Here is a 17,556-nt window from a genome sequence, read left to right on the forward strand (position 1 = left end):
TAATACTCAAGAACTCAATTATATTTTTTGAACTCTTTTAATAGAATTTTTATAATTATTATTTCATTTATCTCTATGAAAAACTGCTCGGCTTGTCAGGAAGTCAAAAAATAATATTTGTGAAATTTCGGCACGTATACGTAAAAAGGTTCACCAATCCTGGATAAGGGTGTGTTTTTCCACGTCGGCGCGATCAAAATCGAGCTTGATTGCTTTAGTGAATGTTTTCAACTGAACTGACGATGAAGCATTGAGTTACTAATGAACTCAACATGTGAACAATAAAAGGCCCCTCTTAACGACTCTGCCATCTTGCCGTACGAATTTTATTCTTTTGTAAACAGATAATATATTAGATATGTGAATTTGGTTAAAAATAAGCACTGTAATATGGGTTAATATTATAAAAAATCTGCATTCATATTTTTTCATAATAACATTGCTGTATTATTAGGATATTATACTAACGTGTCTACAATAATCCACTAAGGGCTGAATTGTAAAGAAAACACTAACAAAAGAAAACCAAATAAAAAAAAAAATAGCTCTACCTACATTGCAATAACGGTGGTTATTTTATCGGCCAATGAATCTACTTTACTTTTGATATTTTATGTGTTAGTGAATTATTATGAAATACATTAATGGAATAGGACTCAATAATTATTGTATATACTAGGGGGGTGGCCACACTTTTTTTTTCTAGGATCGACTAGTTAAAAAAATATTTATGGCGATCGACTGATATCACTTGCAATTATATCATGCGAGAACAATAAAAACCCATTTTTTATAATTCAAATATGTATTTTGAAAACAGATATTTTATACATATAAAAATAACGATACAGAAACATCAAATTAACGAGAATAATATACCTACTTAAGTAATATTATTATGTCTATCACTTCTAAAAAAATTAAGTAGGTACACATTAACTGTAATTTCTTAACCAATCGAATAAAAACGCCTAGTTGTGCAATATCCATGTAATCTACCGACTCGTCAAATATAGGAAGGAAGAACAAGGATCGGAATTTACATTTATTTAATTAATGTTTTCCTGTAAAATTACGTCCAAGTTCTCATCACTTGTGTTCTTCGCATGAGTGCATTTCTTGATAATGATAATATGTAAGAGATGAGACAAGAACTAGCGGATTTTAAGAGCTGGAACGTCGAGTAGTTTTGACTCGTTTGAACAAGAAATTGTACAATATTATATTATTATTATGTCCCCGATCGACGCACTGACCATCCCTGGTATATACTATATCGTCACTGTTCTGGCAGAAGACACTAATTCGAAAAAAATGATATATTGAGTTAGTTATACCAAAATATTCCTTATTTCAAACATTACCGTCTGGAAACCTTCTTAATAAATAAACAGTCTTTATTTTAACGTGCTCGTCGTAGGTCAAAATTGAGTTTTTATTGTATTTTCAAACCATGATCCTCGACACTCCTTAAATGTTGTAGATAATCTATTTATATAATTTTAAAGCCTTAGTATCCTTTATAGTTATTTTAAACATTTGATGACTGCATAAAGTATTTTTGTTACATAAAATAGTATTCTTTTAAACCTCTCGCTCTAATGTTTTAGAATATAGTCATATTTCGGTACATAACTGTGCAGTGTGTTAAGATTTTTTACGTTTATTAATTTTTAAACGCATTTATAAAACCATTATTATAATTTATTACGAGATAATTTTTGTAAAATATTCACGATAAAAAATTATATTGATAATCTCTGTGATCCCAAATTTGACAAGAATTAGGCATTTTATTATTCAAAAAATCAGCAAGATTAACACCTTTGAAGATGATTCTAATAATATTTATTATAAGCTATGTCTTTGACCATTCAAGTGTGATAAAAATCTTATGAATAATGATTGCTTTATAATAATTATTGACCTATGAATAAGGTAGTGTTTTTTTGAAATACGCCATTTCTTTTGTCATTCCCCAGAGGTTAAGCTACAATATACGGCCGTAGCCATAAATTGACAAACTATAATTGAAGTAGGGAGTAAAATGATATTGACGCGCGTGTTTGAACATGTACCGTTTAAAAAAAAATAAAAAAAATTCGGTTAGGTACATGTTCAAACACGCGCGTTAACACAATTTTACTCCCTACTTTAAATTTAGTTTGTCAATTTATGGCTACGGCCGTATGTTGTAGCTTAACCACTAGGGAATGACAAAAGAAATGGCGTATTTCAAAAAAAGACTACCTTATTCTTAGGTCAATAATTATTATAAAGCAATCATTATTCATAAGATGTTTTTCACACTTGAATGGTCAAAAACATAGCTTATAATAAGTATCTTTAAAATCATCTTCAAATGTGTTAATTTTGCCGATTTTTTGAATAATAAAATGCCTAATTCTTGTTAAATTTGGGATCACAGAGATTATCAATATATTTTTTTATCGTGAATATTTTACAAAAATTATCTCGTAATAAATTATACTAATGGTTTCATAAATGCATTTAAAAATTAATAAACGTAAAAAATTTTAACACCACTGCACAGTTATGTACCGAAATATGACTATATTCTAAAACATTAGAGCGAGAGGTTTAAAAGAATACTATTTTATGTAACAAAAATACTTTATGCAGTCATCAAATGTTTAAAATAACTATAAAGGATAATAAGGCTTCAAAATTATATAAATAGATTATCTACAACGTTTAAGGAGTGCCCAGGATCATGGTTTGAAAATACAATAAAAACTCAATTTTGACCTTCGACGAGCATGTACCCCCTTAATAAACTCACATGATAGACCATTTCAAACATTTTAACAACTTCAAAGTCAAATTACTTAAAACTAGTATTCTCCAGTTAGTGTGTTCTGCCAGAACAGAGACGATATTATACATTATAATATTAAAATTATAATGACTTTCCATAAAGAAAAATAATTGAAAGTTTAATAATAATATCGTTAAAAGGGTACCTAGCTTAAAACTAATTTTAATTAAATATGATGCTTTATTATTTCACCTTGTACACATTTTGTACAGAAAAGTATTTTTTAATAAATTGAAACATGAAAGAATCATACTTTTTTCAAACACATTTAATTTTCTCATTCTTCAATAAAAATATTTATTTTATTAAAACTCGTTCTTTGATCTCTATTTCAGTAAAATGTATGCGTCTAAAAAATGAATTCGTAGTCTTTGACAATGAAAGTGAAAAATTACATCAATTTACATTCCTCCGAACGGAGTATAATTTTAAATATGGTCGTTACCCTTCTACGTAAGGCGCATTTTTTAAATTTCGTGCAGTCAACACATTACGAAGTACTTAATTTTTATTTTTATTGCAGTGAGATACGATACAAATGTCAGCAGTGATCCAAATAGGGTAAAACGTGCAAAATGGAAGGGTTTAATAAAATTTTCCGATTACATGTGTAAAATATACAAGCGACAAAATGTAATGTACCTAAATATATTTTATGTGTTAACATAAAATATACCATAAAATTGAATAATATTAATTTTGTTCTAATCTTTTTAGGGACGCTATACATTTTACGCGATCGTATAAAATTAGCAAAACGTATTATGAAAAAGTAAACAATCAAAATTTTTGCATATTATGGTCATCCACAGAGTAGAGAAGGGGAAGACGGGGTACATTGATACACAAAGCATATTGATTCAGATGTAATATATCGTGGGGTTGCTGCCAAAAGTTAGTAAGTCTCGAAAATATTATTAAGTTTTCTCATTGCTATAAGGTTGTTTTTTTTACCTATAAATGAAAATACCTGTAATGATTTTACTGTAAAAGTTTAAAATCTAACTGCCATCAAATAACGGTGCTATTTTGACATATTATTTTGTCTTTAGTCATGTTAAATATTTTATTTTCCCTCGTGAATGTTATTTTTTGTCTTCAGTGGAATCCTTATAAAACAAACACAGTTAATACTTTTTTGGTAAGATCATTTATTTAAGTAACCGATATTTAAGATACATCATTTTAAAATATATTTTTGTAGAGTGAATTAATATTTTTAAATTAGGTGGCGTGCTGGGGCACATTGATGCAATGAAAAGTGGGGTACATCGATACGTATTAATGTACCCTAATAACATATATATACTTTATTAATACAAAATTGTATTACTAAGTTCAGATACCAATATGATGATCGTTCAATATGGTTGGACCTACATAAAAAAAAATCGAGAGCACCAATGTTATTGCAAAGGATTTGGATTTTGTAATACAAGCAGTTCTGTTAATGTTATATATTTTTGAAAGTATTAAAATATATTATTTACTTATTCATGTATGTAAAAATCATTTACGTTGATTACCGATCTCAATAATTATCATAATTAGGTATCACCTTATAAAAACAAATTATACTAGGTGTATCAATCTTCCCCTGTAAGTGTATCAATTTGCCTCGATACCAGGGTACTTTGATACAAATACCGAATTTTGTTTAAAATTAATTTATAAATTACTAATCTTAATTTCGCTTAATGACCAACCGTACTCAATACTTTTAAGTAGAAAATGGTTGAAATACCGAAAATATTAATATTTAAGGATATGTATATGATGGCACAAAAAATACGTATCAATGTGCCCCATCTTCCCCTACATCATCAACACTAGAGAGTTAAGTAGAGATTGATACACTTATGGATATAAACCTTCCCTAGCTTCTGCCACTCTTTTCAGAACCGACTTCTTCACTTCCATCTACATCAGCTAAACTTGATTAATTCGTATATCCAATAGCTTTTTGGGCGACCTTCTAGTCGTTTAGTGTCCCTTGAGTATATGACTGTACTGTCTTATCCATCGATTTTTTATACAAAGACATGTCCGGCCAAATTCCATTTAATCAGGTAGGTGATCTCTATCACTTTGCGTACACTTATTTGCCTTTTATCCATTTATTGCTGTGGTATTATCCAACATATACGTTTTTATACCAGTTTTCACTACACAAAGATTGTATTAAAATACTTTTGGCAAAGTCTGACGTCGGGTTCGTTACGTGTTCAGATCACGTCGGGGTCACCACTTTGGGATATGATGAGGTGGAAGAGATAGAGGTCGTTGTTTCTTAGATGTTGTAAGGAGAGAGTTTATTTATCGTTACAAGAATAAATAAAAACAATAATCAAAATCATAGCGTGAGATTATAATCGCAGGTATGAATGCACTGGTGAGATTGATGTGATCGAGAGATTGAATATTTTAATGAACTGAGAGACTGGACTCGAGTGGAATGATGGTTGACTATATCGAGTGACCGGACTCAATGTTAGAGTGGTGCGTCGAGTGATGGACTCATGACGATAGTAGTGCGTAGCGTGACGGGCTCGATGAGTAAGTAAGGATTTATGGATTATCCTTGTTTTTTATACAAATGCAGTTCACACAAGAGATAGTGTCGCAATTAACAAATTATAATAGATCCTACTGATCTAGTTATGATTGAGGAAATGCTGACAATCGTTTTCGCTCTATTGTTTTGTTTTGACAATAAAACATACAAATTAAAGTGTGTCACCCATGTAATGCTGAATGGTATGATTGCTACATACTTTTTATAATAAATTGTTACTCTACATTTGCTCAACACACTGGATTCTTGTGCCGAATTCAGTACACATTGAAAAATTAAAATAGATACGAGTATGTTGTTACTAGGAGTGGGATTGAGCAGAGATAAATTTCATCAACTCAACCACTGTGTGGTACAAAATGCAGTTATTCGTGCAATGCTTCTTTTGGTGTCTGAAGGGTTAAACAATAAATAACAGAAATCAATCTATGTCCATTCATAAGTATATATTATTAATAATATTATCTTACCTTTATGGTGGAGTAAGATACTCAATTATATCAAAACATATATGCCTAATTTTGTATTCATAAAACTAACAAACTATGTAGATTGTGACGTTGTCTAACATCTGCGATAATATTAGTTTTCTTGCGATGGACTCTCCAGTAGTGTTAAGCGAATTTACCACACGGGCGATAGTGGATTGGACAAGCCACAAGATCTCGTAAGGTTGAAGGTCAGAGTAAACCACAAGATAGTGGTTCTGAGTACCGGAAGACATTGCCAGTGTGTGAAAATTGGTAGCTGAAATATAAAGCACGTGGAACACAATGATTGTTCATAATATTCTGACTAATAAAATTCATACATACCTAATAAGAAGCTTTTTAGTGTATTATCAACTCTGTACGACTCACCTTTGTACAATTGAATTAAAATAGGTACCAATATTAACGTATAATATACGTATTATATATTTTTTTTAAATAATATTTATGTTGAATATACATCACTTGAAAACATCTCATGCATATACACACTATAAAACATCGTTTCGTAGAAAAAAATACTACACCTGACGGGACTTGAACATGTGTCTGCTGGATTCGCGCCAGTATGTTTTACCAGGTGGGTGGGTATGTGGGTGTCGTATTTTTTCTACAAAATGATTTTTATAGTGTGTATATGCACCAGATGTTTTCAAATTATGTATATTCAGTATATAAAATGTTACATTCTGAAATCTTGTGTCTTATTCATTGAATAAAAGAAATAGTTTATTAAAAATAATTATATTAACAATACCGTTTCAAAATAGCTAATGAATCTGTTCAGGTTTACCATCATATAACATTCAAATTTAAATTAAATTGTAAATAACTCTTTTAAGTTAAAAAATATCACCCCGAATTCCGCTTTTAAAATAAATTATTTAGATATTCAATTTAAACATGATTTTTAAACAAATTAATTAAGCATTACCTGTCATTTACATTACGCATTGGCAATGTACTCGTAGGTATATTTTATTGGCAGAAACTGTAGTGATAAAATATTTTTTCAATTTTTATGTAATATCAAAACTATCTACTTATAATATCCTTATTTTTCTCTGGAAAATATCAAGTTATAAATCATACGACAATTTGCTGCCATCGGCATAGTAGCGGCTAACTATTATTTTACCTTGACTTTAAGAACATGGTCAGATATTTGAATTTATCCTTGCTCAAAATAGTATTTTTTATAAGTTATATAAATAAAATAAACATTGTTCTAAACATTGTTTCATTACAATACGACTATTGTTTGTTTATTATAAATTATAACTAAAAAATATTGTAAGTAATAAATATTTATTACCGCATTTTCTTTACTAAATTATAAATCTTTCACGATAATAGTCTTATTAAGCCGGAATAATTTTACTATGAATTAGATAAAAAAAATATATTTGATATAGTATTTATTAGGTACGTATAGCATAATAAAATATTCGTAATGCATATACTTACTGATTTTTTTTATTTAAACTCTGCACGCAATTTTTAGTTATCAAACAATTGAAAATGCTTTGTGATACAAAAATGAATTCCAGACATACCTAATATGATTTATTTCAATTGCTCACTCACCCGAAAAATTGACCCGTTAATGAGATTTTTTCAGAATATTTTTGAACGCATCATTATGTTTATTATATTTTACACGAAAAAAATAGTCATGCAAAATAATTATGTGTACTCGTACCTATTTGTTTTAGCAATAATCTGAAAATAGTATGTTAAAAAAATATAAGAGAACAGAACGATTTCTTTTTCTTCTGATTATGTTTTAATTGCTTCAGAATGCCATACTATAAAAATATACTATCGACCGAGAGTACTTGATAAAATTTGAATTTAAATTCTAATGGATTTAAGTTTTGTACTATTCCATTTGAGTCGTTTTTTGCGACCCAGGTTTTTTACAAACACTTCAACTATTCATAATAATTTGTTTGTTATATTTTTATCATTGACTTAATATTTAGGCGATAAAGTTTTTACCTATTATTTTATTATGTAAGGTAGAATTAACTGTATTCGTTGTCAGTGTGTATTTACGATTGGTGAGTGTGCATGTGCCTGAAGATGCCGAAAGGCGAAACCCGGTTCGCAAAAAAATACTCAAATGGAATAGTACTAAACTTAAATCCATTAGAACTTTAATAACAATGTGTACAATTCTAGTAATTTTTACTAATTTACTTCATAAAGTTTCATAACTTTTATCGTTAAATATGGCTTATTTGTTTATCGCATAGGTATTGCCTTGAATAACCACCACGTATTTATATTAATAATATACAATGTTATTTTATTCTTAATTAATCAAATGAGAGTACATATATTGTTACCAGACAAAAAAAGAAAAGAACCCGGCACGACAGTTTCAAATTCTAGATCAACAATTTAACAACCAAAAAAATACCCAACTCCGCTGGCGAATGTTTAGAATCTCTGACAAAGTTAAGTAAACAATAACACCCTCGACGGGCGAACAAAATTGTACCTGCCGACGAGAGCGTCGTCCGGTCGAAGTGACAGAAAAAATCACCGTTAGGTTTTGACTTGACCGAAAGCATTCCCTTTGTACCCCTCCCCGCTGTCTCACCACCGATAGGGTCGTTGCAGATAAGGGCCGACAGTACTCATTCTCCCGCCAAAGTGGAAACTGATATCCAGGATTGCACCTTTGGTGTGGCCCGGATTCTTTACGATGTAAACTGTAAAGTCGCGCTCGTTTCATTATTATAAATCAGTGAATTCCTTTTGTGTAAGCGGCCCAATAGTAATCCTTATAACCACCTCAAAACCATGTGTCGCGTCCTCGATAAAACACTTTCGCGCCGATTCGGCTAATGTGTTTAAACACGTGTTCCCATATAATGACTGTGCGATAGCTAAATCTAAGACTTCTGTGCAAGTGTAATTAATGATGTAATCCAACCAATGTATGAAAAGTTAATGTAATTAAACGTCCCTGCGCAGGGAAATCGTCAAATCAAAGACGTGTTTTATCTTGAATTATGTATCCTGATGTCCACACATGACCTGCAACCCGAAGTGATACCGGATCAGGACATCTACCCAGAAGACATGTGAGTTCATCTTCCCCCCCGGTATCTATATGTACAAAATATAAAACTATTTGTACCAAATGGGACGTTGCTTTATAGCAAGCTACCGACGTACTTAATAATTATATATCTAATATTATATATTTGTGATATTCTTTGTGTCATTTAAATAGACATGTTTCTGATTTTTAAGTTTAAGAAAAAAAGTATAAATAATATACTGATTAAAATGATTAGGTATCCACTGAGTATGTAAATCACAACTGTCAAAACAAATTTACTCTCCTAGGTAGGTATTGTAAATATTCACACCATTTTTTTTACATTTTTTTTTAAACATTGTACGTTTTGTCAGGATATGTAGTTTATTTAAATGTATGCAAAATAAAAACAAAAGAGTTTCGTCGCCAAAAATGGCCGATTCGCCGTTTTTTCAAAACATGGACGATACTTCAGTAAATGCAAAAGTCAAATTCAATATACCTAACACCATTTGAGCCGTGACTTAATACTAGGGCTTGCAACACCAGTATTCAATTATTTATCGAAACCGAAATACCGGGGTTAAAATACCGATATTTTCGGTATTAAGAAAGCATAAACGTTTATGTTTTTCAAAAATGAATTTAATGTTATTTTTTCATCACTCACTACCATCTTTTTCGACCGTGTCCGATCTTGATAGGATCATATGGGCCTCCACAGAGTAGAGGTTTGTATTGACAGATTTTGTTTTTTACGAGAAATGGATGTCAGCCACTTGCTCAACCTATTAGGTCCATACCCTGACACACACAAATTGAAAAACAATATGTGTACTTGCGAGACCCAGGATTCGAACCTGGGACCCACGGCTTTGTAGTCCAACGCTTATGCATATTAAATTTAGTGTATAAGTTTCATGCTGCAAAATACAAATTTATTGATTGAAACCAATATAAGTTAAGTAATATGAAAACAAAATCTCTCAAATACACTTATAGAATTGTCATAACGAATAATTATCATATTTCGAAAAAGAAAACATTCGTGGCAAATATTTCCAATTATTTTAAAACTGTTGATCCAACAAACGTTGAATTTAAGAGAAATCTTTTGACACCCGGACATAGTATTATATATACACAATACCTACAGGATTTGTTAAAATTAGCAGTTCTAAAATATTATAATATTATATATAAAAAATATAGCTAGTTACTTTAGGTTGCTATAAAATAGTGTTTTAAATAGATTGTAATAGTTATATTTATTGATCGGTACTTTATAATATGTCTTGACGAATACCGATATTAATACCGGTATTCAATAAGAAATACCAGTATCATATATCCATTCGGTATTTCAATCCCTACTTAATACTCATTGTATATTATTCTTTAAATTTTGTTTCCATAGTTTTTTTTATCCTTTAGCCTTCTACGCTAAAATGTATTAGGTAAATCTATACAATTCTAATAACCCATTTAGTTGAATCAACTAGATTCCGGTCGAGTTGTATTATTTTTCCATACAGGAGTCTAACATATTATCTCTTTTAATGAATTCTGTACAAATCGTAAAAACGTATTACTGGGTCATCGTGATTGATGGATAGTTCATTAAAAGGATTAATGTCTGACTATTTTTGTATTGATACGAATTAACTGTTATGGCACAATTCCAAATTTCGTTAGTGTTGACAGATTTTTTACAGAGTATACAATCAACTAAAAGCAATCAAAACTATATTACAAAATTTTATGAACTTACATTCAAGATTTAATTAAAAGGCATGATATTCCAAATATAAGGAATAAATATTATGAGTATTAATTGTACGCAGTAAAAAGATAATAAAACTACTGCAAACTAAATAGATTCGTTTTTATATCATAATTTCATAAGTAACAATTTGCAATCGTAAAGAGCAAATAAATATTCAATAATTTTATATAATATAATATCATGTTTAGGAAATCCAATCCAGAGCCAAAATTTTGATCCCAGGATTTCGGGATTACAGTTTAACGATCCCGGGATTGGCATTTTTTTCGATAGTTAATATACATTTTATACATAGGAATAGCATTGATAAAATTAGTAAAAAATGTCTTGTCTAATTAATACATACTATCTAAGATATTATTTACTCTTAAAATTGTGTATGTTCAATTTTGTAAATACATAGATGTAATGGAATAAATAATATTATAATATAAATATTAATGTGAAAGTAAATCAGTTTTATTTATTTATTCAAGAAAAGATAATAACATAATGTTGTGTTGACAATAAATACAATACATAATACTATACTGCCCCTGTAAGCAAAAAGGCAGCTTTTTGCCAAAGTCACATTTTGAGATAATGAGACATTAATATTTTTTGAACTTTTCTTAATAAATTTTTAAATAATTTGTATGAATCATTAGATATTTATATGGTATAAGCAACAATCAGTATATTTTTAATCGATGCTGTGTTTTTGTTTATGAAACTCGTTATAATGTCTTTTTGTTTAGAATAACTACAGTTTTTGTGAAAAAAAAAAACAAAACACAATATGTCGATTATTATACTGAAATAAATTTTATACCACTGTTGATTTTATTTCAAATGGTTCAGAATTTCACATAGAGCATTATCTGTATACAATTTGTCATTTTGTCGAAAAGCTTCCTCTTTCCTTATGAGGGCAGTAAACATAATAAATTCACAAACATTCTGAGATTCTAACAATTATTGCTATCCATTCGTAGATATTGTGTCAATTGTTAATGAACAATTAAATTCAATGAGAAAATTAAATCATACATTCATAAAATTTGACGTACGAGAAGAAAGAAGTGCGTACTCGCACGTCCGTGGCGTCTAACTGGTTTTAAATAAACGGATTTATTATTTTTCTGATGTTGTTTGACGATTGTATATGGCAGTAAAACGTGGTTATTTATTACCCGTGAGCATCCGGCGATTCCCCTTGTGACATTTGACATGTGCAGGCACATACACGTCACTAACATACTGATTTTTTACGCATGTTAATTGATTATAATTGATAAAAAAAAATCAATCACGAAAGTTTCGGGATTATGCTTACTAATCCCGGAATTCATATGTATCAAAAATTGTCGGGGATCCCTAATCATTATATAATCATTAAAATATATTTCCGTTTGAGAAACAGTTGATGTGCTTATCAACTTCAAAATGTATTGTCTTTCTAGTCTTAAAGTCTTTGATCAAAAGCTAAACAGTAGCTTTGTACAACACGACATAAATGTAAGATTGGTCTCTTTGTCTTAACCACGATTTTACTAAAAACGATTACGTGTTTTATTGTTACAGCGGTGTCGGTATCCGTGGGCGTCTGGACCCTCGTCGCCATCTCACTGGAAAGATACTTCGCAATTTGCCGACCCCTGAAGTCGCGCAGATGGCAAACCCAGTTTCACGCCTACAAAATGATAGCCGTAGTGTGGATAGCCAGCCTGGCTTGGAATAGTCCGATACTGGCTGTTTCTACTTTGAAAGCTATGAGGGGAAAAGGTAATAATTGTATTTGGTTATTTATTACACTTGTAATATGGTTTCCTTCGCATTGATTGTCAAATCAACACGATACAAATCGTTACGCAGCCTGTATATTGTCTTTTTAATGTTCTTGAATAAGACAGCACCGGCACCGTATTCCTGGTCTAATAGTGATAACTAGAGTAATTATTGTTGATAATATTTAACACATTGACTGCTGACTAGATAATTACTTTTTATTTACCACATTTAAATAGCATGCTAATTATATCGAATGACCACCTAATCATTATGCGCTAGGCGCGTCTTTAGCGTCCATTGTATTAATCGGCGATAGTAGCCGATCGCCAATAATAGCTCAATTTGGAAAGCGCTTCGGTAAGTATTAAAAGCCGTTAAAATTTGTCGCAATTAAGTGTGACTCCTTTAGCATAGTAGTATATGTGCGTGGGCGTGATACCCTAGAGATGCAGAATCGATTCCAGCGGGCTGTCTTAATTTTTTTTAAAAGATTTTTTCTATTGGATATATTATATTTTTTTATACTTACAGTGTTTTCAAGATTATGTAGGTATGTTCAATAATTAGGATATTATAAGTAGTTTTAATATTACATAAAAATGGAAAAATATTTTATCACTACATTTGCTACTAATAGAATATACCTACACTGCCAATGCGTAATGTAAATGACAAGTAATGGTTCATTTTTGATTAACTGTTTTTTTAATCAACAAATAATTCACAAGATTTAAGAATGTAACATTCTAATTATTTGGCATATTATATAATTTTGAAAATACCTCTGAGAAATTATATTACAACAAATAGAAAAAAAAAATTTTTGAAAAAAGTAGGCCACCCAGCAGGAATCGAACTTGCATCTCTCCGGTTTCACGCCGACACACATAGACCACTATGCTAAGGTGTCATATTTAATTTCGACTTTTTTTCAAAAACGATTTTTTCTATTGGTTATAATATTTTATCTCAGAAGTATTTTCAAAATCATGTATGTATGTTCAATAATTAGAATGTCACATTCTTAAATCTTGTGGATTATTCGTTGAATAATTTTTTTTTAGAAAGTTCGTGCAATTTCCTGTTGTTATATTATTTATTGATCTCAAAATTAAAAGCTATCTAACATGTTAGTTATTTTATTTTATTTGTTAACTGTCAATTCATGGTGGAACTGCATTATATTGTTGTTTTTATTTAATAAAACGGATTTTTTTTGTAGTACTTATTTCACTTTTAATCAAGATATTAGGACCGGCTTCGTCCGCCTCAGAGGGACATTTTCAACTGAATACATTTTTTTAAAACAATATTTATCAAACAAAATCCAAAGCGAAGAAATAATATAACAATAGGTACATGAATAATATTGTCCTAATCTCTTGATTAAAAGTGCAATAAGTACTACAAAAAAAATGCGTTTTTTAATAAATAAAAACAACAATGTTAATTATTAATTTAATTATAATAACAATTATTCTAATTTAATATATAGTTTTGGAAACAAAAATATATATTAATATAAATACTCTATCTTAAACTAAAGATGCCAATTTATAGTATACCCGATATTTTTTTGGCTTTGGCGAAATCAAGATTAGTTTTTTTAAATTGAAAACAAACCTGAGTTTTTCAGAATAAAATAACGACACTATACTCAAATATACAACTGTCTATTTAAATAAATGAATGGTGACCTTAGTTATAAATACACCTGCAATCACCAGGAGTGATCGACTATGGCGAAAAGAAACAGAGGACCGAACAGAGAGGTGAGTGTTTTAGTCGGCCAAAATCAACCCCAGTCTATAATAGTACCAAAGAAAAAGAAGAAAATAATTTAAAAGAAAAAAAAATGTGTAACTTAGTGATTATATTATTACCTAAACACAATGATACGATATTTTTTTCAATTAGATTATCAAATGAAATAATAATATTTTGGGGAAAATGTTTATAATTTTTTCAGCATACAATGCTGAATAAAATTGTCATTTTGACAAAATAAGCGATAAAAATGGCGTTTACTCTAAATTCATGAGTAATTTAAATTCTGACATGTTTATTTATAGAATCCGAATAAATGACTACGGCCTCTATACTGTGTCAGTGTTTAGCCAGATGATTTTTTTTTCAAGTGTCTTTAACCTAAATATAATATTTTTTATGGGAAAGGGTAAATGACGCAATAGCTAATGTTAAAAAATATTGTTATTATATTGCTATTTTTTAATTTAAAAAAAATATTTAATAATAGGTATACAAGATTCTACAACTTTTATTGAAATTACAATTTTTTGTCAAAAGACTCATTAGTCAGTGCACCGTGCCATCCCCTAACGAAGTTTGGCCACCATGAGACCGATCTGCTACCCTGAACAATAAGCCACAAAATACGACATCATTCTCTGCTACGTTTACTATTGATCTTTCCTAATATAAAAAATTAGGGAATAGGTACTGTACTTTTTAATCTTCACAAAATGTGGGTGAGGTACTTTAATTTTCTGATTTTGATACTACGCTGAAGTTTTTGGTCCTTTCTCGTATATCTGAAAATGTCAATATTTTTCACCAGATCAGTCCAAGGAATTTCGAGGATACATTAATTATACAGACACATTTCTATAAATTCAACTCTCCGTAGTGTCTCCCGATTTACCATGCTTACCATCTTACCATAAAAAGCATGTAGAGAACATAACAGCAAACCATACGCAATATTAGATCTAGGCTATGGTCTCGATTATTAAGAATGTGTAATGAGTGCATTAGAAGCTTACACAGTAAACGACAGCGCCTAAAATTCGACTGATACAGGTGCAAATCCCATTCGGTCCATTTTTTTTTTAATTGAATGCACATCTACACTAATATAATTAAAAAAATGTCTGTCTGTCTGCCATTTGTTTGATGATACCTCAAAAACTATGAAACCAATATTGATGAAAATTGTACATAAGTATATATAGGTCTAGAACGATTCGGTGCCAGGGAAGGTGGGCGCCACGAAATTTAATGAAATACGAAAGTAAATAGGCTTTCATGAATTATAATATGTAGGTACTTAAAATATAAATATATTAAATATTATGATTTATATTTAAATTACTATATTATTATTTAATACTTGGTGAGAATTTAAATATGCATACGTAAATAATGATTTATTTGTGCATATTTTTAAATTGCAACGAGAAGGGGGTTCTTTCAATTTTATATAAAGCCTCAGGCATAATATTTCTCAATTTGGAATAAAAAACATTATGCTAAGATCAAGTAGTAGATAGAAACTGATTACTATTCCTCGAATAGTTTATGTATAAAATCGTAACGAACGTTTATTTATTTCATTCGGCAGTGCGGCGTCCAATTGTCCTAGCGCCCAGTTGTCTCATTTTTCATTTATATAGGACTACAACCAACCAACTTATACTTACTCAAATTTCAATTCTCGAAAATTTGAGGCAAAGCGCTGATAAAAAAAATAAAAATCAAACAACAATCTATTTATTCATTGTAGGTGTCTATATATTTTTTCAACCTTTCCTTTTCGTAAAATTCCAGCGTAAAATATTGCATACATTCTAAATCTTTCATGTTATTTTTACGATACACTGAAATATTTTATAGATATTTTTACATAATAAACATATCTGGAAAAAATTTTTTATCCTTTAAATCGTGTTTTCCGTAACGGTTGTTTTTGAAATATAATGTTGTTGTCAGTTTATATATGGATTTTAGTAGTTTTCGTAAAACATTACCATTGTTTTCTAGAGTAACGAAAGACTAAATAATATTACAAGAATATTTTATTATTAGTACCTACCTATAATATTATTTTATTTAAAAATTAAATTAAAATTTTCTTAATTTTGACTTAAATTCAAGTAAGTACCTACTTATTTATATTCTTTTTAACATTTTTTGTATTATTGTTTATTTGATGCATTACATCCACATCTCTAAGATTATTATTTATTACATTTTCTTTTTGTCTAAGTGAATTTTGGGTCAAATCCGGTAACAAAGGTGTAAATTGAATGTTATACCAGTAATTTTTTTAATATATACCTTTTAACAACACGCATAAAAGCCAACCCAATACTTATCATACAAATTTGATGACAAATAAAATTATTTTCATCTTGCATGGTAGATAGGTAGACATTAAGTAGCTAAAAAACAAAAGAATCATCTTAAAGCTTATATTTTTATTTTAGTAATTGGGGATCTGAGATATCATAGTAAAAAAAATATTGAATACGCATAATTGAAAGAAACTAAACGTCATTTTACAACGTTTTTCTTAGCTCGTATTCTTGTTTGTCTGGTGGTTGTTTATCCAGTACAAATCTTGCAATCAATTTTTAACTAACTTCCCGATTAGCTAGACATTTGAAACTTTGAGAATATATCAGAACACGATGCCAATGCATTCTTTTAATACTTTCAGCCATCTTTAAGTAGAATTGAATTCATTTTCAGTTAATTCTGTTTTGTATGAAAAGTTATTTCGGAAGAAATCCGTAATCCAATCCACTATTGTTCGTTGCTAAGTGGGTGGTCCTAGCAACTAAATTATTTATATATACGTGCGTTACTATGGAAATCAAAATGACATTTCATTATTCTCTATTTTGTTTGTTTGTTGCAAAATAGCAAAAAAACGAATTGTTGACAATTGCCTTATTTGTCCTAAATTATTAATACACAGAATTGTCAAGTTTATATGATTCAACAGAAAATTTCAAAACGTGCTATATAAAATCTTTTTTTTATCTTGTAATTATATAGTCATTTTTTACTTTGAATATTAGTTATTGAAGTATTATGAGCAGTAAGTTGATAACTTGAAAATCACTTGTTAACTTATCAAGAATATTGTCAAGGCTAGGACTTAAATAACAATTATTAAAAAATATTTAGTACTTTTGATTATATAATATCAATTGGAAAATAATACTGAGTAGTTATAACTTATAATTATTAGTAGTTGATTAGTATTTGATACTGTTACTTGAGGCTCAAGGCTGT

The 17,556-nt window shown here is 29.5% G+C and overlaps 1 protein-coding gene across 1 annotated transcript in view; it reads left to right on the top strand.

Annotated features, from left to right (window-relative positions):
• The window catches only part of LOC147063939 (cholecystokinin receptor type A-like), a 150,799-nt gene that overhangs the window by 30,479 nt on the left and 102,764 nt on the right, over nucleotides 1–17,556 (top strand). Inside the window, exon 4 of the mRNA XM_085959121.1 lies at nucleotides 12,310–12,510. Within this exon, the coding sequence (XP_085815247.1) occupies nucleotides 12,310–12,510 (201 nt within the window). The remainder of the gene's footprint in view (nucleotides 1–12,309; nucleotides 12,511–17,556) is intronic.

The sequence above is a fragment of the Rhyacophila brunnea genome, unplaced genomic scaffold (genome assembly GCF_057557595.1).
Source record: "Rhyacophila brunnea isolate RB1 unplaced genomic scaffold, BYU_Rbru_1.0 scaffold_8, whole genome shotgun sequence".
Lineage (NCBI taxonomy): Eukaryota > Metazoa > Arthropoda > Insecta > Trichoptera > Rhyacophilidae > Rhyacophila > Rhyacophila brunnea.